General features: G+C 54.1%; 2 protein-coding genes across 3 annotated transcripts; both read right to left on the bottom strand.

The window, feature by feature from the left end:
- Nucleotides 1-8,744: 8,744 nt before the first annotated feature.
- On the bottom strand, nucleotides 8,745-12,958 carry LOC134057617 (zinc finger protein 239-like). Of its 2 annotated transcripts, XM_062514594.1 has the most exons (3): nucleotides 12,198-12,958; nucleotides 11,703-11,843; nucleotides 8,745-11,516 (listed from the first exon to the last, which is right to left on the bottom strand). In XM_062514594.1, the coding sequence occupies exons 2-3, from the start codon at nucleotides 11,782-11,784 to the stop codon at nucleotides 10,600-10,602; spliced, it is 999 nt and encodes a 332-aa protein (XP_062370578.1). In that variant the 5' UTR covers nucleotides 11,785-11,843; nucleotides 12,198-12,958; the 3' UTR covers nucleotides 8,745-10,599. The 2 variants fall into 2 exon arrangements, with proteins under 2 accessions (XP_062370578.1, XP_062370577.1); XM_062514593.1 differs by having other exon boundaries at nucleotides 8,746-11,516; nucleotides 11,703-12,958.
- A 1,336-nt stretch (nucleotides 12,959-14,294) lies between these two features.
- On the bottom strand, nucleotides 14,295-23,290 carry LOC134057616 (uncharacterized). Its single transcript, XM_062514591.1, has 7 exons — nucleotides 23,267-23,290; nucleotides 20,652-20,755; nucleotides 20,203-20,605; nucleotides 18,076-18,148; nucleotides 17,688-17,740; nucleotides 17,250-17,363; nucleotides 14,295-16,772 (listed from the first exon to the last, which is right to left on the bottom strand). Exons 1-7 carry the CDS (start codon nucleotides 23,288-23,290, stop codon nucleotides 16,605-16,607), a joined length of 939 nt encoding a protein of 312 aa, XP_062370575.1. The 3' UTR covers nucleotides 14,295-16,604.
- Between the last annotated feature and the right edge of the window lie 1,309 nt (nucleotides 23,291-24,599).

The raw sequence follows: 24,599 nt of genomic DNA, 5'->3' as shown, positions 1-24,599 counted from the left end.
CACCTTCACTCCCTCCATCAAAGCACCACTCAACCTCTTCACAGTGACCTGTGAAAAGAAAGAGAGAAAGAAAGAATGAGAGAAAGGAAGTGTTGTCAGATGACCCTGGCTGGATGGCCGACACCCACCAAAGCTGCTCTCTCACTCCTCTCCAGATACGGACAGGAGACAGAAAACAGAATGAAGGCTTACTGGGTTGAGATAAGGACTGGGACATATCACTTAGCAAATGTCACAATGGGTGAAACAGGTCTGAAATTGGTGATATTAATTGAATTAACTGCTCTCCAAATCAGACCAGGAGAGTGAGAAGTAAGATAACTGTATCTTCTGCCCATCCCTCCCTCTTTCCCAGCTCTGCCTCCTCCCCCAGTGGGTGCAGGGAGATGGGGAATGGGGGTTCTGGTCAGTTCATCACATGTTGTTTCTCCTGCTGCTGCTCAGGGAGAGGAGCCGTTCCCCTGCTGCACCATGGGGTCCCTCCCTGAGACGCTTCTCCATGAACTTCTCCAAGGTGAGTTCATCTCAGGGACAGCAGTTCTTCATAAACTGCTGCAATGTGGGTCATGTTCCTATGGGCTCGCAAGTCCTACCAGGACCCTGCTCCAGCGTGGGCTTCTCTCTCCACGGGTTGCTGGTCCCTGCCAGGTCCCTGCTCCAGCACGGGTTTCTCATGGGGTCACAGCCTCCACTCAGGCGTCCCCCTGCTCTGGCATGGGCCCCTCCAGGCGCTGCAGGTGCACCTCTGCACTCTGTGCCCTCCATGGGCTGCAGGGGCCCAGCTGCCTCACCAGGGACTGCACCACAGAATCTCAGGGCAATCAGCTCCAGCACCTGCAGTAGCTCCTGCCCCTCCTCCTGCCCTGCCCTGGCTGTGTGCACAGTTGTTCCTCTCATGTTCTCGCCCTGCTCTTCCCTGGCCACAGTTACAACTGCACGAGAACTGCTTTTCTTCAGTCTGTTTTCCCAAAGGTGTTCCCACCATTTCTACCTGGCCCAGCCTTGGCCAGCGGCTGGTCCGTCCTGGAGCCAGCTGGCGTTGACTCTGCAGGACATGGAGGAGCAGGTGCTTCCAGCAGCCTCTCACAGAAGGTGCTTCTAGAGACCCCCCATACCAAAACCTGGCCTGGCAAACCTAGTATAAGTGTGGTAGGGTTTTTATTACCATGATTAATTCTTATTATCGCTATTAGCTCTATTATTGCTATCAATAGTACAGTTATTCTTAGTTGTGTTATAATTAGTACAGGTATTTTTAGTCTTTTTGACTATTAATCGTTGCTTTATTAGACATCAGAATAAAAGTTCTTAATTGCAAGTAGAAGGTAGGAGTTTGGCAGCTGCTCTCCCTGCCCTATTCTGTGTCATTGCTGCGTGTGAAGCGGCAGCTGCCAGGACCCCCCATTTCCCTGGTTTGGGAAATTGGATGGCATTGCTCACATGTCAGAAAGAGAGGCCTGATTCCAATTAAATGCATTGCCTGAGCTCTTGTAGTCGCAATGCTCAAAGCTTGTTTTCTAACGTTGCTGACTTGCTCAGCTTCTGTTCATATTTGCGATTTTGGACCAAAATGTTGTCAGATGTGATTTTGCAAGGTTTTCTGTAATGAGCTGTCTGTTTTGCTCTTGGATTTCTTAATGGTGGGTCAGAACGGAATGCAGCATTTTGGGTGGGAGCCCTTCAGTCTGATCTGGGACTGTCTGAGCAGCAGCTGGTTTTGCACCTGTAAGCAGAGATAGCAAAGATTGCATGAAGTGAATATTGTGCCCGGTTGCGGAAGCCGTAGCGCCTGGCGAGTGCGGGGCAGCTGCCGGGATCTTCGGGGCACGGAGGAGCCGCAGACGGACGTTGCAAGTGGCTCCTTCGGGGCAGGATTTTGTCCCGATGCGGGGGAATTGCCGCGGGCTGGGCGGGCTGGGGCCTCTGCCGAGCGCCGCCGCCTTTCCCCGGGAGCCCCCGGGCAGAGCTCTGTGCTCAGGGCCGAGGGCCAGGCACCCGCTCGGCGGCTCCGAGACGGCAGAGTTTTGGGGGTGCCGCTGTTGGGGGCAGTGCCGGGGGAGTTGCCCCGGGCTGGAGACTCAAGGGCGCCGAGGATGGCGAGCACCCAGTCCATGTGGCATGGGACAGCTGCGGACATGCCTGGGGGGCAACCTGTGTGGGGGCTGAGGAGGTTTAAGAAGTTGGAGAGGATTGGAGGAGGGGGAAGGCACCCAAAAACGTACCAGAAGCAAGAAGGTGCCTGAATTTAGGGGAAAGGATGGAAAATGGGGGAAAGGATCCAAAAGATGAGGAAGGGAAGCAAAATAAGGGGAAAGGAAACAAAATAAATGGTAAAGACTCAAAAGAGGGGGAAAGACACAAAATAGGGGATAAAGTATCCAGAATAGGGAGAAAGTATCCAAAATAAGGGGGGAAGACCCAAAATCCAAGGAGAAAAGGTTTCATGGGGTGTCATAACTGTCATGGCGTGTCCCTACGTGTGCTGGGGTGGGTGCAGACACTCAGCACCAGGAGCAGCCACGGAAACATCCTGAGGGACACAGGGAGACTCTGCAGGACATGGGCTGGGGACCTTGGAGGATCAGGCCCCACCAGGGGTGGAGGACAGGAACATAGGAGGAGACATGGGGGCACATGGAAGGGGACAGGGACACACAGAGGTAATGGCCACAGTGGAGGATGAGGACAAATGGAGGGGAAGGGACACAGTGCCACCAGGACACACAGCAGGGGACAACATTGCCACACCTGTGGGGACACTGCCACTAGGACACCACTGGTGACACCCTGCATGGGACACTGCTGGTGGCACTGGCATTTGCGCTGTCCTCAGAGGTGGTTGGGCTCCCCTGAGGGTGGTGGCCCTGGTACACTGTGGTGGCTGTCACTTGCTTCCACACCCCTTGTCACCAACTGAACAAGCCCTGACAACAACTTGTCGACAACCCTCCCGCCCTGGTGGATGGTGACATTCAGCTGGGATACTGCAGCAGTGATGGTGGGAATGTGGTGGCAGGAACTGCATTAGGCAGTGCTTTGCCATGGCTGAGATGAAGGTGCTGGTGGCATTGATGCTGTCCCAGTTCGTGTCCCCACCCATGTCCATGTACCTTCATGTCCCCAGCTGGGTCTGTGTCCCCATCCATGTCTATGTCTCCATGAAAGGCTGTGTCCCCTCACGTCCCCATCCATGACCTCACCCATGTCCTTGTCCGCCACATGTCCCCATCCATGCCTTACTTCAACATTTTATTTTAACCCCATGTTGAGGGTTAGTTCTTTCTATTTTTTTTTTTCCCTCTGTGGAATTTTCCCCATTGTCATGCTAAGATACCTGTTGACTGGGCCCTGGTGACAAGGGGGAGGGGACGGGAGGGAAGAAGCAAGCCCCGCGAGATTCAAACAGCCAGAAGAGGAAGAGGAAGGCTGGGCCTCGGCCCATTTCCCCCGCGGAGTTCGGACGAGAAGGACGATCGCCGTCTGTGTCCCATCCCAGCGTCGGGAAACCACCATCGGACCCTGCCCGGCTGTCTTCTCGCTGTGAACTACCACCATCCAGCACTCTACTGAGCACCGGGACCGACACCGTGAGCGGAGAGCTCTCTCTCCATCTCTCTCTCCCCCTGGGACAGCTCTGCCATCACCCCCAGCCCTCCTGCAGCTCTGCGGGAGCCGCCCGCCCCCAGCACCGGGAACTGCAGCTCAGGGAAAAGGTGCCTGCAGCCAAAAAACACTGGGACTGAGTTACTGTTCTGTTTGTGGGTAATTTCATAGCTGTTGTTGTTCTTGTTTGTCTTGTTAAATATACTAGTAAAGAACTGTTATTCCTACCCCCATATCTTTGCCTGAGAGCTCTCTTAATTCTGAAATTATAATAATCGGAAGAATCATATTTTCTTTCAGTCCAAGGGGAAGCTTCTGCTTTCCTTGGCAAACACCTGTCCTTCAAACCAGGACAGATTTTGGCGCCCAACGTGGGGCCCGAGGGCATTGAGAGAAAAGGGTGAAAAAGGAATAACAGTTCTTGAGTTACCTCAGTTTTGTGTTAGGTGGCATCATGTTGTCCAGCTTACCGTGGTTTGGGCTCCATGTGGCCACAGCTCTATCTCTCCCATTTGCAATCCCTTACTTGAACATGGGTCCTATAACTCAGGCTGCTGTAACTATTATCCAGTTCCTTTTGTGGGCTGATAACATGAGAAATTCATGGATTTTTAACTTCCTCTGGAAGGTGGGCACATGGATTCGGAGCTATCACACTCTAACTGTATGTTTTTGGGGCTACTTTAATAATGGTACATACTGTGAGGATATGACACCAGGGAAAATTTTGTCCCAACCCCTTACACAGTTTTTTGGGTCTGCTCCACCAGCTTTTGAGGGGTTCAAATCTCTTCTAAGCAGTAATGATATCATACAGTGGCTGACATTGCTAATAGGCCTTGTAAACCTGTTCTATTTAACATTCCGAGATGAGGGGAGATTGACTTGGATGACAACCCTGATACGTCCCCCAAGGAATAGGGATCCTGCCCCAGAGCCTGGCCCTGCCCCAGAGCCTGGCTCTGCCCCAGAGACTAAGGACTCTGCCCCAGAGCCTGACCCTGCCCCTGCCCCAGAGACTAAGGATTCTCCCCCAGAGACTAAGGATTCTGTCCCAGAGCCTGACTCTGCCCCTGCCCCAGAGACTAAGGATTCTGCCCCAGAGACTAAGGATTCTGCCCCAGAGGTTAAGGATGTTGCCCCTGAGCCTGATTCTGCCCCAGAGCTCACCTCAGAAAGGAACCATCCAGAGTGGGTGGGGTTTCTAGTGAAGGAGATGGGCCAAATGCTGAAGGAGTACCTTTCCCCAGCTCTTGAGAAACTCTCCCTCTGCCTTAAAGAGGGAGAACCTGATGGTGCAGCAGTGGAACCCACAAATGTTACATCTCTCCAGGCTCCAGCTGAACTGCAAGGGCACTCACAGCCAGCAGCAGTTGCCCCCGTGGAAACTAGAAAGTCTAAGGTGAAAACAAAGCACCTAGATAATAATGATCAGAAAGCAGGGCCCTCACAACCAGCAGGGGAGCCAGAGGTTGAGATCGTCACAGAGTCCCTGTCATACGAGAGTCTCCGTAATCTCCGTAAGGATGTTGTACGAAGGGGCCGTGAGGCTTTTACAACGTGGTTACTGCGGGTCTGGGACCTTATGGGTACAGGTGTGCAGCTGGATGGTACTGAGGCAAGGAATTTGGGACCCCTAACCCAGGACTCAGGTGTGGATCACATATTCGTAAGGGAACGAGGCCCCCTTTCCCTCTGGGAGCGGCTTTTAATGAGTGTAAGAGAGAGGTTTGTCCATAGAGAGAGAATGCAGGAGCACCACCATAGAATGTGCTGGAAAACCGCTGAGGAGGGGATCCAACAGCTGAGAGAAGTAGCAATACTGGAAGTACTCTTTGGGACGGGTGGACAACGACAATGACCCCGACAAGGTCAGGTGCACAGGGCAGATGTTGTGGAATCTGGCACACCTGGGGCCATCTCAATACACCACATTCATTGCAGCCATTAATGCTGACACCAACCACGAGACAGTGGGTTCTGTTGCCGATAAGCTCAGAAATTTTGAGAGTATAATGAATGGCCCAATGCAGGCTCAGGTCTCTGCCGTGATTAGGGAACTCAGATAGGAGTTCAAGGAGGAGATAAGAGGGGTGAGGGAGGAGATGAGGAAGGTCAATGCAGCACCAGTGCGAGTCACAGATCCCAGAGTTAGAGCCCAACGTCCCCCAGCTAAGGAGAGAGGATACACCCCACGAGCTGACCTGTGGTTCTTTCTGCGTGACCATGGGGAAGACATGAGGAGGTGGGATGGGAAACCCACTTCTGCCCTGGCAGCACGGGTGCGTCAACTCAAGGAGGGAAACACTAACCAAAGGAGCTCCACTAAAGTGAAGGTAGCCTCAACTTCCCATAACCAAGATGCAGGGTATTACAAAAGGGAGGATGATTTGTCAGATCCCCTTGAGGGAACCTCCAACATGTATGCCCAGGAAGGAAATAATAACCAGTGCTAGAGGGGCCCTGCCTCTAGCCAGGGAGAGGCACGGGAAAACTGGGTCTTTTGGACGGTGTGGATCCGATGGCCTGGCACATCAGAGCCACAAAAACATAGGGCCTTAGTTGATACTGGTTCACAGGTCACCCTAATACCATCAGAACATGTGGGGGAAGAGCCTGTTTCTATTGCTGGGGTGACAGGGGGATCACAGGAATTGACTTTGCTGGAGGCTGAGGTGAGCCTGACTGGGAAAGAGTGGCAGAAGCATCCAATTGTGACTGGCCCAGAGGCACCGTGTATTCTAGGCATAGACTTCCTGAGGAATGGCTATTACAAAGACCCAAAGGGACTCAGGTGGGCTTTTGGAATAGCTGCTGTAGAGGCAGAAAACATTAAGCAATTGAACACCTTGCTTGGACTGTCAGAGAACCCATCTGTAGTGGGACTCCTGAAGGTGAAGGAGCAGCAAGTGCCAATTGCCACCTCCACAGTGCACCACCGGCAGTACAGGAAAAATCGAGATGCCGTGATCCCCATCCACAAGATGATCCGTGAGCTGGAGGGCCAAGGGGTGGTCAGCAGAACCCACTCACCCTTCAACAGCCCCATCTGGCCTGTGTGCAAGTCTGATGGAGAATGGAGATTGACTGTGGACTATCGTGCATTGAATGAAGTGACTCCACCGCTGAGCGCTGCCGTGCCGGACATGCTGGAACTCCAGTACGCGCTGGAGTCCAAGGCAGCAAAGTGGTACGCCACCATTGACATTGCCAATGCATTTTTCTCCATTCCTCTGGCAGCAGAGTGCAGGCCTCAGTTTGCTTTCACCTGGAGGGGCGTGCAGTACACCTGGAACCGACTGCTCCAGGGGTGGAAACACAGCCCCACCATCTGCCATGGACTGATCCAGGCTGCACTGGAAAAGGGTGAAGCTCCAGAACATCTGCAATACATTGATGACATCATTGTGTGGGGGAACACGGCAATGGAATTATTTGAGAAAGGAGAAAAGATCATCCAGATTCTGCTGGGAGCCGGTTTTGCCATCAAGAGGAGCAAAGTCAAAGGTCCTGCCCGAGAGATCCAGTTCCTGGGAGTAAAGTGGCAAGACGGGCGGCGCCAAATCCCCACTGAGGTCATCAATAAGATCACCGCGATGTCTCCACCAACCAACAAGAAGGAAACACAAGCTTTCCTAGGTGCCATAGGCTTTTGGAGAATGCACATTCCTGAGTACAGCCAGATCGTGAGCCCTCTCTACCTGGTCACCCGGAAGAAGAACGAATTCCACTGGGGCCCTGAGCAGCAGCAAGCCTTTGCCCAGATCAAGCAGGAGATCGCTCATGCTGTAGCCCTCGGCCCAGTCAGGACGGGACCAGAGGTGAAGAATGTGCTCTACTCTGCAGCCGGGAACAAGGGCTTGTCCTGGAGCCTTTGGCAGAAGGTACCTGGTGAGACCCGAGGCCGACCTCTGGGATTCTGGAGCCGAAGTTACAGAGGATCTGAAGCCAACTACACCCCAACAGAGAAGGAGATCTTGGCTGCTTATGAAGGAGTTCAAGCTGCCTCAGAAGTGATTGGCACAGAAGCACAGCTCCTCCTGGCACCCCGACTACCAGTGCTGGGGTGGATGTTTAAAGGGAAGGTCCCCTCTACCCACCACGCCACCGATGCCACATGGAGCAAGTGGATTGCCCTCATCACACAGCGCGCCCGTATCGGAAACCCAAATCGCCCTGGGATTTTGGAAATAATTACAAACTGGCCAGAAGGTGAAAATTTTGGTCTTGCCGATGAAGAGGAGCAAGAACAAGTGACCCGGGCTGATGAAGCCCCGCCATACAACCAACTGCCAGCAGATGAAACTCGCTACGCTCTTTTCACTGACGGTTCCTGTCGCATCGTGGGGATGAACCGGAAGTGGAAAGCAGCCGTATGGAGCCCCACACGACAGGTTGCACAAGCTACTGAAGGAGAAGGTGGATCAAGTCAACTTGCTGAACTCAAAGCTGTTCAGCTGGCCCTGGACATTGCTGAAAGAGAGAAGTGGCCAAAGCTTTACCTTTACACTGATTCATGGATGGTAGCCAATGCTCTGTGGGGCTGGCTGGAAAGATGGAAAAAAGCTAACTGGCAACGTAGGGGAAAGCCAATCTGGGCTGCTGATGAGTGGAAAGACATTGCCAGTCGGGTAGAGAAGCTACCCGTAAAGGTCCATCATGTAGATGCCCATGTCCCCAAGAGTCGGGCTAATGAGGAGCACCAACACAATGAGCAAGTAGATCAGGCTGCAAGGATAGAGGTGTCACAGATAGACTTAGACTGGCAACACAAAGGAGAGTTGTTCCTGGCTCGATGGGCCCACGATGCCTCAGGTCACCAAGGCAGAGATGCTACCTATAAGTGGGTATGAGATAGAGGGGTGGATCTCACCATGGACAGTATTTCCCAGGTTATCCATGACTATGAGATGTGTGCTGCCATCAAGCAAGCCAAGCGAGTGAAGCCCCTCTGGTATGGGGGGCGGTGGTCCAAATATAAGTATGGGGAGGCCTGGCAGATTGACTACATCACACTGCCTCAGACACGCCAAGGCAAGCGTTACGTGCTGACCATGGTAGAAGCCACCACTGGATGGTTGGAGACCTACCCTGTGCCTCATGCCACTGCCCGCAACACCATCCTGGGCCTGGAAAAACAAGTCCTTTGGAGACATGGTACCCCTGAGAGAATTGAGTCAGACAATGGGACTCATTTCAAAAACAGCCTCATAAGCACCTGGGCCAGAGAACACGGCATCGAGTGGGTGTACCACATTCCTTATCACGCACCAGCGGCTGGGAAAGTGGAACGGTGCAATGGGCTGCTTAAAACCACCTTGAAGGCACTGGGCGGGGGGACTTTCAAAAACTGAGAGATTAATCTACCAAAGGCCACATGGTTAGTGAACACCCGAGGTTCCACTAATCGAGCAGGCCCTGCCCAGTCTGAGCCCTTGAGAACACCAGATGGGGACAAGGTTCCAGTGGTGCATATGAGAGGTATGCTAGGAAAAACTGTTTGGGTGAACCCTGCCTCCAGCAAAGACAATCCAATTCGGGGGGTGGTTTTTGCTCAAGGGCCAGGGTGTACCTGGTGGATCATGCAAAGGGATGGAAAGACCAGATGCATACCCCAAGGAGACATTGTTTTAGGGTGAACTACCTACAATACTGTGCCTGTATCTGTAACTGTATGGATGTCTATAATTTGAAGGTTTTTAATTTGATTTGGCATGATGGTAGGGGAAAATTCGGGGTGGATAATGTTGAGGGTTAGTTCTTTCTTTTTTTTTTTTTTTCCCTCTGTGGAATTTTCCCCATTGTCATGCTAAGATACCTGTTGACTGGGCCCTGGTGACAAGGGGGAGGGGACGGGAGGGAAGAAGCAAGCCCCGCGAGATTCAAACAGCCAGAAGAGGAAGAGGAAGGCTGGGCCTCGGCCCATTTCCCCCGCGGAGTTCGGACGAGAAGGACGATCGCCGTCTGTGTCCCATCCCAGCGTCGGGAAACCACCATCGGACCCTGCCCGGCTGTCTTCTCGCTGTGAACTACCACCATCCAGCACTCTACTGAGCACCGGGACCGACACCGTGAGCGGAGAGCTCTCTCTCCATCTCTCTCTCCCCCTGGGACAGCTCTGCCATCACCCCCAGCCCTCCTGCAGCTCTGCGGGAGCCGCCCGCCCCCAGCACCGGGAACTGCAGCTCAGGGAAAAGGTGCCTGCAGCCAAAAAACACTGGGACTGAGTTACTGTTCTGTTTGTGGGTAATTTCATAGCTGTTGTTGTTCTTGTTTGTCTTGTTAAATATACTAGTAAAGAACTGTTATTCCTACCCCCATATCTTTGCCTGAGAGCTCTCTTAATTCCGAAATTATAATAATCGGAAGAATCATATTTTCTTTCAGTCCAAGGGGAAGCTTCTGCTTTCCTTGGCAAACACCTGTCCTTCAAACCAGGACACCCCAGTTACAGGGCTTTCAAAGGAATGAACAGAAACCTTTTTGTTTCAAGGCCAAAACAAAAGAATTTATGTGTCCCTGCTGGCAAAGCATCCACATGCTTGGCTGGGTGGGAAGAACCCTTTTTGAAGGGGTTTCCACCCCACCATCTCCAAAATTGTGGGGTTTGCCCCAATATGTTCCCATTTGGCTGTGGAAGATGCCCATGAGCCAGAAAGGATTAAAATGATGGATTTCTATTGGAGAAGACCTCCAAGGCCATTCAGTGTTGCTTGATGCCACCAGAAGATGCAAAGAGTGAGATTTTTCTCGGGTCAGAAGTCGACAAACGTGCTCTTCACAATGGATTTCTGATGTTGATCTGTGGATATGTCCAGGTGCTCAAGGGAAGCCAGGAGGATGAAGAGCCGCCCAGCCAGGTGTCTTCCTAACATGGATCACCGGGGCTCTGCCCACCAGGGGTCACTCGGCATCATCCAGCACAGATCCTGCCATGGAGAATGGAGCTGGAGCAGCACATGAAGCTCTTCCTGCACTTGATTTGCAGGGCTTCCCTTAGTGGTGCCTCCATTGGTGTTTGGTCAGGTGAGAGCTCTGTGAAAAGCTCTTCCCACACTCAGAACACTCATAGGGCCTCTCCCCAGTGTGGATGCGCCGGTGGGTGACGAGGTTGGAGTTGTGCCTGAAGCCCTTCCTGTAGTCGGGGCAGCAGAAGGGCCTCTCCTCTATGTGAATGCGCTGGTGCAGGAGGAGACTGGAGCTGGTCAGAAACCTCTTGCTGCATTTATCACACTCATAGGGCTGTTCCCCTGTGTGGATCCTTTGGTGGACAATCAGTTCAGAGCTTGTCCTGAAGCACTTCCCACACTGCCCACACTCATAGGGCATCTCCCCAGTGTGGATGCGCCTGTGGGAGACAAGGCGGGAGTTGTATTTGAAGCCCTTCCCACAGTCAGGGCAGCGGAAGGGCCTCTCTTCTGTGTGAATCCGCTGATGCATGACGAGATTGGAGCTGGTCTGAAACCTCTTCCTGCGTATGTCACATTGATAGGGCCTCTCCCCAGTGTGGATCATCTGGTGGCGGATCAGTTTGAATCTCGTACTGAAGCTCTTTCCACACTCCCCACACTCATAGGGCCGTTCCCCCATGTGGATTCTCCAGTGCCAGATCAGGGAGGATCTCTTGCTGAAGCTCTTCCCACAATTTGAACACTTGTGGGGCTTATCCGCATCATGAAGATGCTCATGGAACCCCAGCTCTGAGCTCTGGCTGCAGCTCTGTCCGGTTCTTTGGCCCTGGTTCTCCTCCTCGGATACCCAAGAACTGTGTTTGCAGCCCATCCTCATGTGGGATCTCCCGGGCTTTTCCTCCTCGCTGGTTTCCTGTGCAATGGAGCTGCTCCAAACAGCCTCTTCCACAAGGTTCTGCTGCAGGGATTTGTCCTCCCTGGTCTCCATCCTCAGCTCCTTGTCTAGAGGGGGAAAGACAAGGAGAAGATGGGATTTGCCTCTGTTCCAGAGGGAGGGGGAAGGAGATCCCCCCAGCACGTCCCTGGCAGGACGGCGTCGGCAGCGGGGCTGTCCTGCAGCCGGGGGCCGTGCTGGGCTGGGAGATGGAGCAGGACAGAGGGTGAAAGGGGCAGGGACTTCCTCCTCACCTGCCTGGGGCTCCGGGGGCATGTTCTTCTTCCTCACGGCCTCATCCTCCATCGGGCCAAGGTTTAGGAATGGGAAATCCATTTTTGGGGGAAAAGAAGGGTTGAGCGCGTTGGGTTTATGTTCCTGCGGGCCAAGTTCAGCTGGACAAGCCAGTGCCCCTTTCAGCCTCAGAGAGCCTGGGGCTGCTTATCACCAACCTCCCACACCCCTCCAGGCTGCCGGGGGTCCCCCGGCTCCGGGATCGCCCCTCTGCGCTCTCCCCGCTCCGGGGTTCCCGTATTCCCCCACGGCTCTCCCGGATATCCCCAGAACCGATCTCGCCCCCTCTCCGCCAGAACGAGCGATAGCAATGTGGGACCCGCCAAGATCCCTCCCGGGGCATTTCCGGCTGAGCTTCGGGGTCCTGCAAGATCCAAACATCTCCTGCCCCACAAAGAAACCTCCAGGAGACCTCCCCACGATGGATTTGGGGCGAGCTCCCCCTCCCAGCTCACCTGCGGCTTCCGGGGGGAGGGGTGATGCCGGGGAAGTCGGGGAAGCTGCGGCCTAGAGCGGGCGAGCGAGTGAGCCGCTCGGTTCTGCTGCTGCTCTTCCTTCCACTACTCTTCTTCCTTCCGCTCCTCCTCCCCCAGCCCGGCCCGGCCCGGTGCCGACGCGCAAAAGCAGCCGCGCTCCGCCCTGGGGGATTGCAAAGCGGTTGCGCCCCGCGCGGCACTGGGAAGTGATACTGGGAGCACTGGTAACGATCCTGACAGCACCTAGAAGCAACTGGGAGCGCTCTCCCTGCCAGTACCGCTCTTACTGGGAGCACTGGGAGGGAACTGGGAGCAAACTGCGCCTAGACCCGGCTACAGCCGGTGGTGGGCGGTGTCGGAGCAGAGGGCGTGGTTATGCAAATCTAGGAGCGATCGCGCGCTGTGATTGGTGTGCGGAAGCAGCGCGGGGTTCTCCCTGGTCACGTGAGGGCGGGAGCGGTGGGCAGAGCGATGGCGGCGGCGTGCGGTGAGAGGGAACGGGAATGGGAGCGGGAGCGGGAACGGGAGTGGGAACGGGGACTGGAATGGGGACTGGAATGGGGACAGGGACCGAGAATGGAAACAGGGAATGGGGACAGGGACCGGGAATACAGGACCGGGAATGGGGACAGGGACTGGGATAGGGACAGCCCCGTGTCATGCCCTGGGGACCGAGGAGGGGACAGGGACAGGGGAGGAGCCAGGGACTGGGCTGTCGCACCGTGACCTTGCTGAACTGGGAGCTCGCGTGTCTCATTTTCGGGGCTCCTGCCCCCCACCTCCCCCCCCCCCCCCCCGGGGGTTCCTCTCGTCGTGTTCTGGGGGGGAAGCAGTCAGCACCCACAGTACCCCTCCAGTAGCTCCCAGTATCCCCAGTAACCTCAGTGCTGCCAGACCAGTATGGGGGCTTAAGATAGATCCTGGTTTGGTGTCCAGTTCCAGTGCCCAGCCCCAGACCCGGTGTCCATTGGTCTAGTCCCAGTCCCCACCACGTTTCCAGCTGCTGTGTCATGATGCCAGGCATTGTCCCAGGTGGCTTCCAGCCCCAGTGCCAGTCCCAGTTCCCAGGGCCATGATGCCAAGATTGGGCTTGGTGTAGGGCCCTGGGCATGACTGGGGCACAGCGTGAAGGGTTTCATGGGACATGGGACTAAAGACATGAAACATGGGACATGGGGCATATAGGACATGACACAGGGTGCAGGGTGTGGTATAGGACACAGGACATGACCTTGAGCATGGCACAGGACACGGAACAGGACACAGGGACAGGGGACATGATTTTGGAGCATGGTACCTGCCCCAGCCCGTGATGCATGAGTTCCTGTGCCCACATGTGCCCCACACGTCACCTGCCACCCCCCCTGCGGCACCACCATGTTCTCACCGGTGTCCCTCCTGCCTGCTGGGTACAGTTTGGTGGCCTCGGATGTGGCCTTCCCAGTGTGGGTCCTGCTCTGCCACAAGCCCTGGGGACATCATCCCTGCCCAGTGGCACCAGGTGTCTATCCATCGGCGATAACTGGGACAAGTCCCACACGGTGGCATCAGGTGGCACCTGTGCCACTGGCAGCAGAGATGTCTACAAGGGGGTAACTGAAGGGACAGAACAGGGTGCAGGTGCTCACAGTGTCCCTGTCATCCACAGGGGGTGGTGATCAGGGGTGTCAGGATGAGGTGGTCATAGAGGTGCCACCAGGGGTGTGGTGATACCAAGGCACACATGGCCATGGAAGTGCCGCCGCAGGTGCTGGAATGCCCGTGGAGATGCCACCACGAGCACGGCAGTGCCAGGGGACACATTAGTCTATGGTGTGGCAATGCTGGTGGGCATGGCAGTGACAGGCCAGGCGTGGGGCCAGGCTGGGGTGGCTCCGTGCCCACCCCATGGGTGGCCCTGCTGGTTGCAAGCCGTTTTGGTTGGTGTCTGTGCCAGTGCCTGGCCCGGTGCTACCGTTAATGCCAGCCCTGGCACAGGGACATGCACAGGTGTGGGAGTGACAAGGGGGACTGGGCACCCCGAGGGCTGTGCCAGGCCAGCACCTCCCACCCCATGCCTTTGTCCTCAAGAAGGTGGCACACGGAAACCGAAAGGGGTTAGAAGAGTTGGGGACACAGTGGTCATCTGGGGACATGAAGGACCTCAGCCTATGGAGGTGATTTGGGACACTGGTGTGATTTGAGGACGCTGAGGTGCCCCAGTGCTATCCCCAGCACTGTTTCCCTGTCCCCACAGTACCTGGCTGTCCTCAACAAGACCCTGGGCCACTACCCCTATGCTGGCACTGCAGGTGTCACCAGAGATGGCACCAGGCACAGCACTTCTTCCGCACAGGGGACATTGACCCTGGTAATGACACCTTCGACATTGCCTCCAGCGTCATCACTGGTGGGGACACTTGGGGTTTGGGTTTTAGAGTTAGGGTTGGGATTTGAGATTTGGGATACTCTAAAGGCATTTGGGATGGTCCCAAGAGGTTTAGGAGTAGGGTTTTGGTTTGGGGTTTGGGGTTTGGGTTTGAGGTGCAAGGTTTGGGATGGTCCTGGAGTATATGTGATTCAGGATTTGGGAAGTCCCAGGGTTTCTGGGCTCTCAGCATTCCCTGACCCCAGTCCCAAGCCCACAGAGTGCCTGGGGGTGTACCCTGGAGACCCCCAGCTGCTGGTGCTGGATTGCACTGACAGCAATTTCACCCTCCAATTCCACAGGTAAATCCCACAAGTCCCACCCAGGGAAGTTTCCCATCCCTAAAATCCAAGTGTTGGATTTGCGACCCCTTTTTCCGAATTCCTGTGTGGGATTATGGGATGAAATTTTCCCTTTCCCAGGGTAATTTTTGGGGATTTTGTGGCCAAGTTTTCCCTTTCCTGATGTTTTCTGGGGGATTTTGGTGCAGAATTTTTCCTTTTCTAGAATGTTTTTTTTTTTTTGTTATTTTGGGAACTCCTGAGGTTTTTGGGGATTTCAGGTGGAATTTTCCATTAGCATTGGATTTTTTGAGATTTTGGGGTGGAAATTTTCCTTTTTTTTTTTTTAGGATTTTGGGGTGGAATTTTAATTTCTGGGGGATTTTTGGGGTCAAATTTTTCCTTTTCCAGGTTTTTTTTTGAACTTGGGGAACTCACAGGGTTTTTTGGGGATTTATGGGCAGATTTGTTCTCTTTTTTGGGGATTTTTTGCGGCGGAGTTTTCCCTTTTGCATTGGTTTCTTTGGGATTTTGAGGTGGATTTTTTCCTATTTTATTTTTTAGTGATTTTGAGGCCTCTTGTAGTGTTTTTTGTCCCCTCAGGCTGATCAGTGTCATCATGGAGTTCCAGCTCAAGGCCATCAACATCCAAACGCTACTAAAACAGAAAATCCCCGACTGCTACACCTTCAGTGATATTGTGAGTGTCCGCAAGTGTCCCAGTGTCCCCTGAGTGTCCTTCTGGTATCTTCTCATGTCCCTTTTGTGTGCCTTATGTCTCTCCTGGTGTCTCACTCATGTCCTTCTGTCCCACATCTATCCATCTGTCCCCTGGCTGTTCCCCAGTACCTCTGCGGACCCTGGGGAGCAGCCAGTGAGTGCTATGACAGTGATGGTGATGGTGACAGTGACAGTGCTAAGGACAGTGACAGTGACAATAACAGTGACAAATGGCAGTGGCACTGACAGTGATGGTGACAATGACAGTGAAATGCCAATGACAGTGCAACCCAGTGTCCCCACATCACGTTTGACAACTCTGTCCATAGCAGGTGAGTGCAGATCCACCTGGACACCCATCCAGGAGTGCCACCACCCCTTGCTGCCCAGCAAAAGGGACAGTGGGGTACAGTGGATGATGGGAGACAGGGGGACACAGTGACAGGGTAACAGGTGCCATGTCCCCCTCGTGCTCCGGACACCGGCAGGACTGGACGCATTTCTGTTGCGCCCCAACCACACTTCCCCATAAAACCTGCTCCCCTCACACCTTGGGGACACCCCTGACCCCCCCCCCCCTTTGTCACCCTGGGGTGCCCCTCAGTCAGGGGGGTCTTGGTCATGCTGCAGGACCCTCTCTCTGTGCAATCCCCGAGGTGGCACCTGCGCTTTTTGTCACCGCCATCTGCCAATTTGTTACCAGCACCCCAAAGAAGGGGGCGGCCCACATGTTACAGGAGGAGGTGGTGAAAACATTTCTGGGGTCACTCCCAGCCATTTCCATCTCCCCACATCCCCCTGAAGATGCTGCTCCACCCTGCACCCCCTCCCCCCCGCCCCCACCACAGCATCCCCTGAGGGGACCTTGGGGACTGTCCCCATGTCCCCCCCCAGTCCCCATGGTACCTCCGCTGCTCCACCTGTGCTTGGCCCCCGTTCGTGTGGCGACCTCCCCATGTGAACGGGCAGGAGTTTCAGTCACATCCTCACCTCCTTCTCGTCTTCCTCCTGCTGAGGAGGTGATGTTGCTTCTGCTGGGGACTCGCCAGTGACACCAGAGGGACACCACAGGTCACCCCTCGAGGGGCCTGGGGTTGCAGTGGCTCCTGGAGTCGCCCCAGTGTGACAGCTGGGGGGCCTGAGATGCTGCAGTGACAATTTGGGGGGTGGGTGCTCGTTTTGGGGTCTCCAGGGTGAGTCTCAAAGTCTCCTCCCATCACCTCATCCCGTGCCTCAGTTTCCCCCTCACTCTGCAGGGAGCATCCAGAATTGATGTTCTGGAATTGGGTTTGTTTTGGGGGGTTTTGGGGTTGGGGCTACTGGGATGGGCTGGTGGGCCAGTTAGGTGATACACACCCAAGGTGTGTATCAAGGCTGGTGGTTATCTGGGCTCGGAGCTGCCTAGGCTGGGGGGCTGCAGGGCCAAGAGCTATCCAGACAAGTGTCAAGCTGGGATCCATGACTCAGGTGTCCATCAAGTGTCCACCAGTGTCCAATCTCTCCTGCCCCCATCCATCCCAGACTCCCTGGCCAGGGCTGCTTCTCACTGCAGAGTGGACAAGCCCCTGGTCAGTCCCAAGATGACCCCAAACCCCCTCCCACCAACCTCACCAGGCCACCCACCCTGAGCTCTGGTGCCATCGGCATCCCCTGGCAGCCGGTCCAGCTCTGAATCTCTTGGAAGAGGAAATCCACAGTCCCAGGCCGGGGACTCAAGGGTATCCAGGATGGTGAGCACTGAATCCATGTGGCATAGGGGGACAGTTGGGGACACAGCTGGGGAGATGTCTGTGGGGAAGGGAGTTGGGGTGTAGGGGAGTGAGGGGCGCCTAAAAGGTGCGGAGGGGGTTGGAAGGGAGGGATGCACCCAAAAATGTGCCAAAGTGAAGGCGAGGGTGCATAAAATTGGGGTAAAGGATGGAAAGAATCCAAACAAGCACAGAAAAGACTCAAAATAGGGGGCACTGAACCCAAAAAAGGGGAAAAGGACTGAAAATGGAGGGGAGAAGGACCTAAAATCAGAGGACAAGGATGTCATGGGGTGTTACAGTGTTTTCCTACCTGTGCCAGGGTGAGTGCAGATGCTCCGTGCCAGAAGCAGCCATGGGGACATCCTGAGGGACATGGGCACACATTGAGGGACACAGGGACACTACAGGATGGGTCCCCTCAGACAGCCCAGGACCTCATGGTTTTTGGCCCCACTGGGGGCAGGGGACACATGGAAGGCGAGAGGAAGATATGGTAGGGAATTTGGACATACAGAGGGGAAAGGACATGATGCCACCAGGACAGATAGCAGGGGGACAATGTCACCAGGACACCCCTGGTGACATGTAGCATGGGGCCACATGACACTGTGGGTGGCACTGACCCTTGTGCTGTACCTTGGGCCATTGGGGTCCTCTGAGCGTGGAGTCCCTAGGACGCCCTGGTGACTGTCACTCACCTCCGGGCCACTTGTCAACAGCCGAACAAGTTCCACCTCCTGCCCTGCTGGGTGATGACATCTGGCTGGTGCACTGTGGTGGTGATAGTGGGGATGTGGTGGCAGTACCTGCATTGGACAGCACTTCGCAATGTCCCCATCCATGTTCCTCACATCCTCATCCATCTCCCCCCATGGCCCCACCCATGTCTTAGTTCCTTGTCGTTATTTTTAACCCCAGTTACAGGGCTTTCAAAGGAATGAACAGAAACCTTTTTGTTTCAAGGCCAAAACAAAAGAATTTATGTGTCCCTGCTGGCAAAGCATCCACATGCTTGGCTGGGTGGGAAGAACCCTTTTTGAAGGGGTTTCCACCCCACCATCTCCAAAATTGTGGGGTTTGCCCCAGTATGTTCCCATTTGGCTATGGAAGATGCCCATGAGCCAGAAAGGATTAAAATGATGGATTTCTATTGGAGAAGACCTCCAAGGCCATTCAGTGTTGCTTGATACCACCAGAAGATGCAAAGAGTGAGATTTTTCTCGGGTCAGAAGTCGACAAACGTGCTCTTCACAATGGATTTCTGATGTTGATCTGTGGATATGTCCAGGTGCCCATGGGGAGCCAGGAGGATGTGGAGCCACCCAGCCAGGTGTATTTCTAACATAGATCACGGGCACCATGGACCAGCAATGCTCTGCCCACTGGGGGCCACAGGAACATCCAGCACAGATCCTGCCACGGGGGATGGAGCTGGAGCAGCACATGAAGCTCTTCCTGCACTTGATTTGCAGGGCTTCCCTTAGTGGTGCCTTCATTGGTGTAGGGTAAAGTGAGAGCTTCTGGAACAGGACTTCACACATTTGGGACACTCGTAGGGCCTCGTCCTAGTATATATGCGCTGGTGGGTGACGACAGTGGAGTTTTGGTTGAAGCCATTCCCATTGTTGGGTCAGTGGAAGGGCCTCTCCTCTGAATCTGCTGATGCCTGAGGAGACTGGAGCTAGTCTTAAATGTCTTCCTGCATTCCTCACAATCGGCACGCCTCTGCTTTGTGTGGCTCATCTGGTGGGCAGTCAGGTCAGAGCTTGTCTTGAAGCCCTTCCCACACTCCCCACACTCATAGGGCTGTTCCCTCATGTGGATTCTCCAGTGTTGGATCAGGTAGGATCACTTGCTGAAGCTCTTCCCACATTCTGAGCACTTGTGGGGCTTCTCCCCATCATGAAGCTGCTCATGGACTCTCAGCTCTAAGCTCCAGCAGCATCTCTGGCCACCTCCCTGGCCCGGAGTGGGTCTTTCTGCTTTGGATCACCGTGATCTGCATTTGTAACCCCTCATGAGGGATCTCTGGGGCTTTTCCTCCTCCTTGGATTCCTGCACCATGGAGCTGGTTTAAAATGCCTTTTCCATAAGGTTCAGCTGTGGGGATTTGTCCTCCCTGGTCTCCATCCTCAGCTCCTTGTCTGGGGGAGGAAGGACAAGGAGAGGATGGGATTTGCCTCTGTTCCAGAGGGAGGGGGAAGGAGATCCCCCCAGCATGTCCCCGGCAGGACGGTGTCGGCAGCGGGGTTGTCCTGCAGCCGGGGGCCGTGCTGGGCTGGGAGATGGAGCAGGACAGAGGGGGAAGGGGGCAGGGACTTCCCCCTCACCTGCATAGGGCTTCTGGGCCATCTTCCTCACGGCCTCCTCCTCCATCTGACCATGATTTGGGAATGGGAAATCCTGGTTTTGGGGAAAAACAAGGGCTGAGCACATTGGTTTTGATGTTCCTGCGGGCCAAGGGTAGCTGGAGATGTCATCACCCCTTTCAACCTCAGAGAGCCTGGGGCTGCTCATCACCAACCTCTTGCACTCCTCCAGGCTGCCGGGGGTTCCCTGGCTCTGGGAATGCCCCTCTGCGCTCTCCCCTCTCCGGGGCTCCCGCATTCCCCCACGGCTCTCCTGGGGATCCCCAAACCCCATACTGGCCCTCTGCCCACCAGTACTGGGTGATCACCACGTGGGACCTGCCAAGATCCCTCCCGGGGCATTTCCGGCTGAGCTTCGGGGTCCTTCAAGATCCAAACGTACCCTGGCCCCTCAAAAAGAAAACCTTCCAGAGACGCCCCCGCTGGTTTTGGGGCGAGGTTCCCCTTCCTGCTCACCTGTGGGTTCCGGGGGGGCAGGGCGATGCTGCCAGAGTTGGGGGAACTGCAGCCTGAGCGGGCGGGCGGGGGAGCCGAGTGGTTCTGCTGCTGCTCTTTCTCTTGCAGCTCCTCTTCCTCATGTTCCTGACTTTCCCCTTCTTGTTCTTCCCGCTCCTCTTTCCTTCCTCCCCCTCCTCCGCTCCCAGCCCGGCCCAGGTCGGTGCCGACACTGAAAAGCAGCCGTGCTCTGCCCTGGGGGGTTCCAAAGTGGCCGTGCCCTGCACAGTGCTGGAACCAATACTGGGAGCACTCGAAGCGATCCTGAGAGAACCCGGAAGGAATTGGGAGCGCTTTCCGTGCTAGGACCGCTCTTACTGGGAGCACTGGGACGGAACTGGGAATAAACAGCGCCCGGACGCGGCTTCAGCCGGCGGTGGGCGGGGTCAGGACCGAAAGCGTGGTTATGCAAATCCAGGAGCGATCGCGCGCTGTGATTGGTGGGCGGAAGCAGCGCGGGGTTCTCCCTGGTCACGTGTGGGCCGCGGGGGGGCCGGAGCGATGGCGGCGGGGCCTGGTGAGAGGGAACAGGGAATGGGGACAGGGAATGGGAACGGGAACCAGGAACAGAAACAAGAATACAGGACTGGGACGGGGAATACAGGACACGAACTGGGAATGGAAATGTGGGAACAGGACAGGGAATACAGATACAGCAACTGGAGAGAGAATATGGGATAGGGATTAGAAAGATGGGACCGGGATTAGAAATAGGGCTGGGAATGGAAATACGGAAATGGGACAGGAAATATGGAAATGGAAATGCGGGACCAGCATGAGGACTGGGAATATGAGAACGGGAACAGGACAGGGAATATGGGACCGGGATTATGAGAATGACAACCAGACAGAGAATACGGGACAGGGAATGAGACCAAGAGTGGGATCCAGACTGGGATGGGAGCAGGGTGGGACCAGGAGCGAGGTAACATGAGAATGAGCAGGGGGCAAGGAGAATGACAGCGAGGAGAGGGGGATCCAGGACAGGAGAAACCCAAAACTGGTACAGGGGATATGTGGACAGTTCCTGGGCAGGGGATCCTTGATCAACTGCCCCAGAACCTCTGCCAGAGTTTCCCAAAGCAATTAGAACTGCTCAGCCTAGAATATCCAAGACCCTGAGCGACCCCCAAATCCCTCCCAGGAACCCTCAACCCTCTTGAACACAGCACCCCCCACATCCCCTGGAAGATCCCCCCCCATGTTGCCATCGTTGTCTTAGCTCAACATCTTCACCCTGGGTTTGGGTATTTTGAAAGAACAATGAGAAATGCAAAGAAAAATTAAGGCAGGAGGATGTGGAGCCCTCAGCCAGGTGTCTCCCCCACATGCGTTGTAGAGGAGACAAATCCCTCTGCAGATATACAAGGGACCGCAGGGTCCCTTGTTCCCATGAGGCCTTGCAGTGTCACAGGGGTCTCCTTGGTGATGCAGTGTCACAATGGACCCTTGGTTCTGTGGGGACTCACAATGGCAGAATGGTCTCCTTGGTTCCACGAGGCCCTGCAGAGCCCCTTGATTCAACGTGGCCTCAAAGTGTCATCATGGTCTCCAGAATTCCATGAGGCCCTGCTGTGTCACAGTGGATCTTTGGTTCCATGGGGTCCGCACTGTTCCATGAATCCTTAGTTCCATGGGGCCCTGCAGTGTCACCATGGACTCCTTAATTCAATGGTGTCACACAGTGACACAATCACCCCTTAGCACAACAAGACCCCAGAGTGTCACTGGTTCCTTGCTTCCATGAGGCCTTGTAGCGTCACAATGGACTCCTTGGTTCCATGGGGCCACAAAGTGTCACAGTGGCCCCTTGGTTCAGTGAGGCCTGTCATGGCATAAGATTTTAGCCTTTATATTTTTGAAATCCTGTTATGCATCAATGCATAACGCTAAACTCCATAGAAAGTATTAGTTAACTATCTTCACATTTTGGTCAGACAAAAAGATTCCTCTGAAACTCAAGGACACCCTACAGCCTCAGGTTCCAAATACAATAAACAAAAGTGAATTGGGAGGGGGGAGCAAACTGAGGGAATATGACTTCATTAGCGGAAGCTGTAATTGGAGGATTAACCCCTTATATGCAAACAGACCAAACTTATATCTGTCTGAAAAAGTCATGACCACCATCCACCTTGGGTGTAGCCTCTGGGAAGCTTTTCACTGTCCAAGGTGTATCTATTGAAGGCCTTTAATAAGCACCGACTTTATTCCCTTAACCTTGTCTAGCCTGTGTTCTAGGTAGCCACTCCAAGACATCACCTGCAGTGCCACAATAGTCTCTGTGATTCGTTAAGGCCTGCAGTGTCAAAACAGACCATTGATTCCATGACACCCAAAGTGTCACAATGGCCCCTTGGTTCCACTGAGTCCAACAGTGTCACTAGGGTCCTGTTTGCTCCACAAGGCTCTGAAGTGCCACCATGGCCCTTTGGTTTCACAAGGCCTCAATGTGTAAAAATGGCCTCGATGGTTTCATGAGGTCCTGCTCTGTCACAATGCACCTTTGTTTCCATGGTGCCCCATAGTGTTACAATGGTATCCTGGGTTCCACGGTGTCAGAATGAACCCTTCATCCTGTGCAGACCCACAGTGTTCACTGCCGTGCCCTTGATTCCATGAGGCCCTGCCAAGCTGTAACAGTCCCTTGTTCCAGTGGGTCCCAGAGTGTCAGAATAGTCTCCAATGTTCCATGAGGCCCCGCAATGTCACTGTGCTCCCCTTGGTTCCACAGGCTGCACAGTGTAGCAATGGACTCTTGGTTCCATGAGGTTCCTCAGTCACAATGCTCTTGGATCCCCAGTGTCAGTGTCAGTGTCAGCGTTAAGGAGAGAGAGTTCAAAGTGCACCTCATGATTTTTGGTTTTAATCAAGTGAATATTTTTTTTAATTTTTCAATTCAGAGAAGAGGTGACCGAAGCATTCCCCAGGTGATCTTGATGATGAATGTCACCTTAGAAGGTCTGGGCACAGAGAAGAATGATCCCTTTCAGGGTTGACCCTATTTGGACAACCTGCTTCTCACCTCCAACCTCACCATGTCAGACATTGCCCACCTGGGACTGACATCCTAAAACATAAAAAAAATCCCTGCATGTTTATTATTATAATTATATATTAATAAAATAATAAAATTACAAAGATGTTTTTCTTTTAATAATAAAAATAATATTTTTATTACCTAATTTTTCATTTATGTGTTAAAAAATCGATACGGTTTTAGCAATCATAAAAATTCTTGGTGATTGGTTCTAAGTAACACAATTCCCTTCATTAATTAATTGAAAACTACTGGCTATTGCTTTCTCCTTCTGTATGATAAGTAGACTTTTTTCAGTCCTTCTCTAATCCTTGTTATCATTTTCTCAGACAGGGTAAAAGGGGCCACTCTGGAGTCAAGGGAGACATTTCTGGGGTACATTTGGGGCAGTCTTGGGTCTACACAGGGAATTTAGAACTTGAGGGTATGTAGGACACTTCAATGGGCCGGGTGGGCACTGGGCAGGGCACTGAGGGATTCTGACGGACACCTCGGAGGCTGGGAGAGCTCTTGGGGGTCCAGGGCGAAAACTTGGAGGTCAGGGAGGGGAATGTGGAGCGCTTCGGGGTCCGGGCGGGCACCTGGGGGGCTAGAACGGGGCTCTCTGGGGCGCGGGGGATGATGGGAATTGTAGGCACGGGCATAATACGATTGAATACAGCCGCGGAGCATCACAGGAGGGCGCATCCGCATTGTCTCTTTGTGGGTCGCGGTGCCTGATGGGAGATGTAGTCACGGCTGGAATAGCACTCTAACGGGACTGCGGAGCATGATGGGAGCTGTAGTCCCGGAAGTGGCTCGGACGAAGCATTTGGGGTCCGGGAAAGCACCTGGGGGACACTTTTGAGTCCGAGCCGTGACTTGAGGTCCCCAGGGCAGAACGCATGTGGTTCTGGAGCACTTGGGGGAAGCTTGGGGGGCTCTAACCAGGCTTTTTGGGCACCGAACTTTGCAGGTGTTTTTGGTGCCGAACTGTATTATGAGGGGCTGTGAGGCTGTGGCGGATGAGACACTGTTCCCTGTGTCCCCAGTTGGTCCCACTATACCTCGTATCACTCACAGTATCCTCAGTTTGCTACATTATTGCCCAGTATCATTCCCAGTATGTCCCAGTATGTCCCAGTGGGTCTCTGTGTACCCTCACAGTCCAACCCACCTGTACTGGATCAAAAGCAAAACCAGTGAGACTTCAAGTCAGTAATACAATTTTTAATAGGGAAGAGAAAAAGGAAAAACAAAATACATGCAATTAAAAAAAAAATACAACCACTAACAGAGTCAGAATACAACCTGATACCCTGTCAGTCAGGGTGCTGGT

The sequence above is a fragment of the Cinclus cinclus genome, unplaced genomic scaffold (assembly GCF_963662255.1).
Source record: "Cinclus cinclus unplaced genomic scaffold, bCinCin1.1 SCAFFOLD_41, whole genome shotgun sequence".
Classification (NCBI taxonomy): domain Eukaryota; kingdom Metazoa; phylum Chordata; class Aves; order Passeriformes; family Cinclidae; genus Cinclus; species Cinclus cinclus.
Note: the sequence above shows the minus strand (reverse complement) of the source record. Positions and strands in the feature narration are given on the sequence as shown.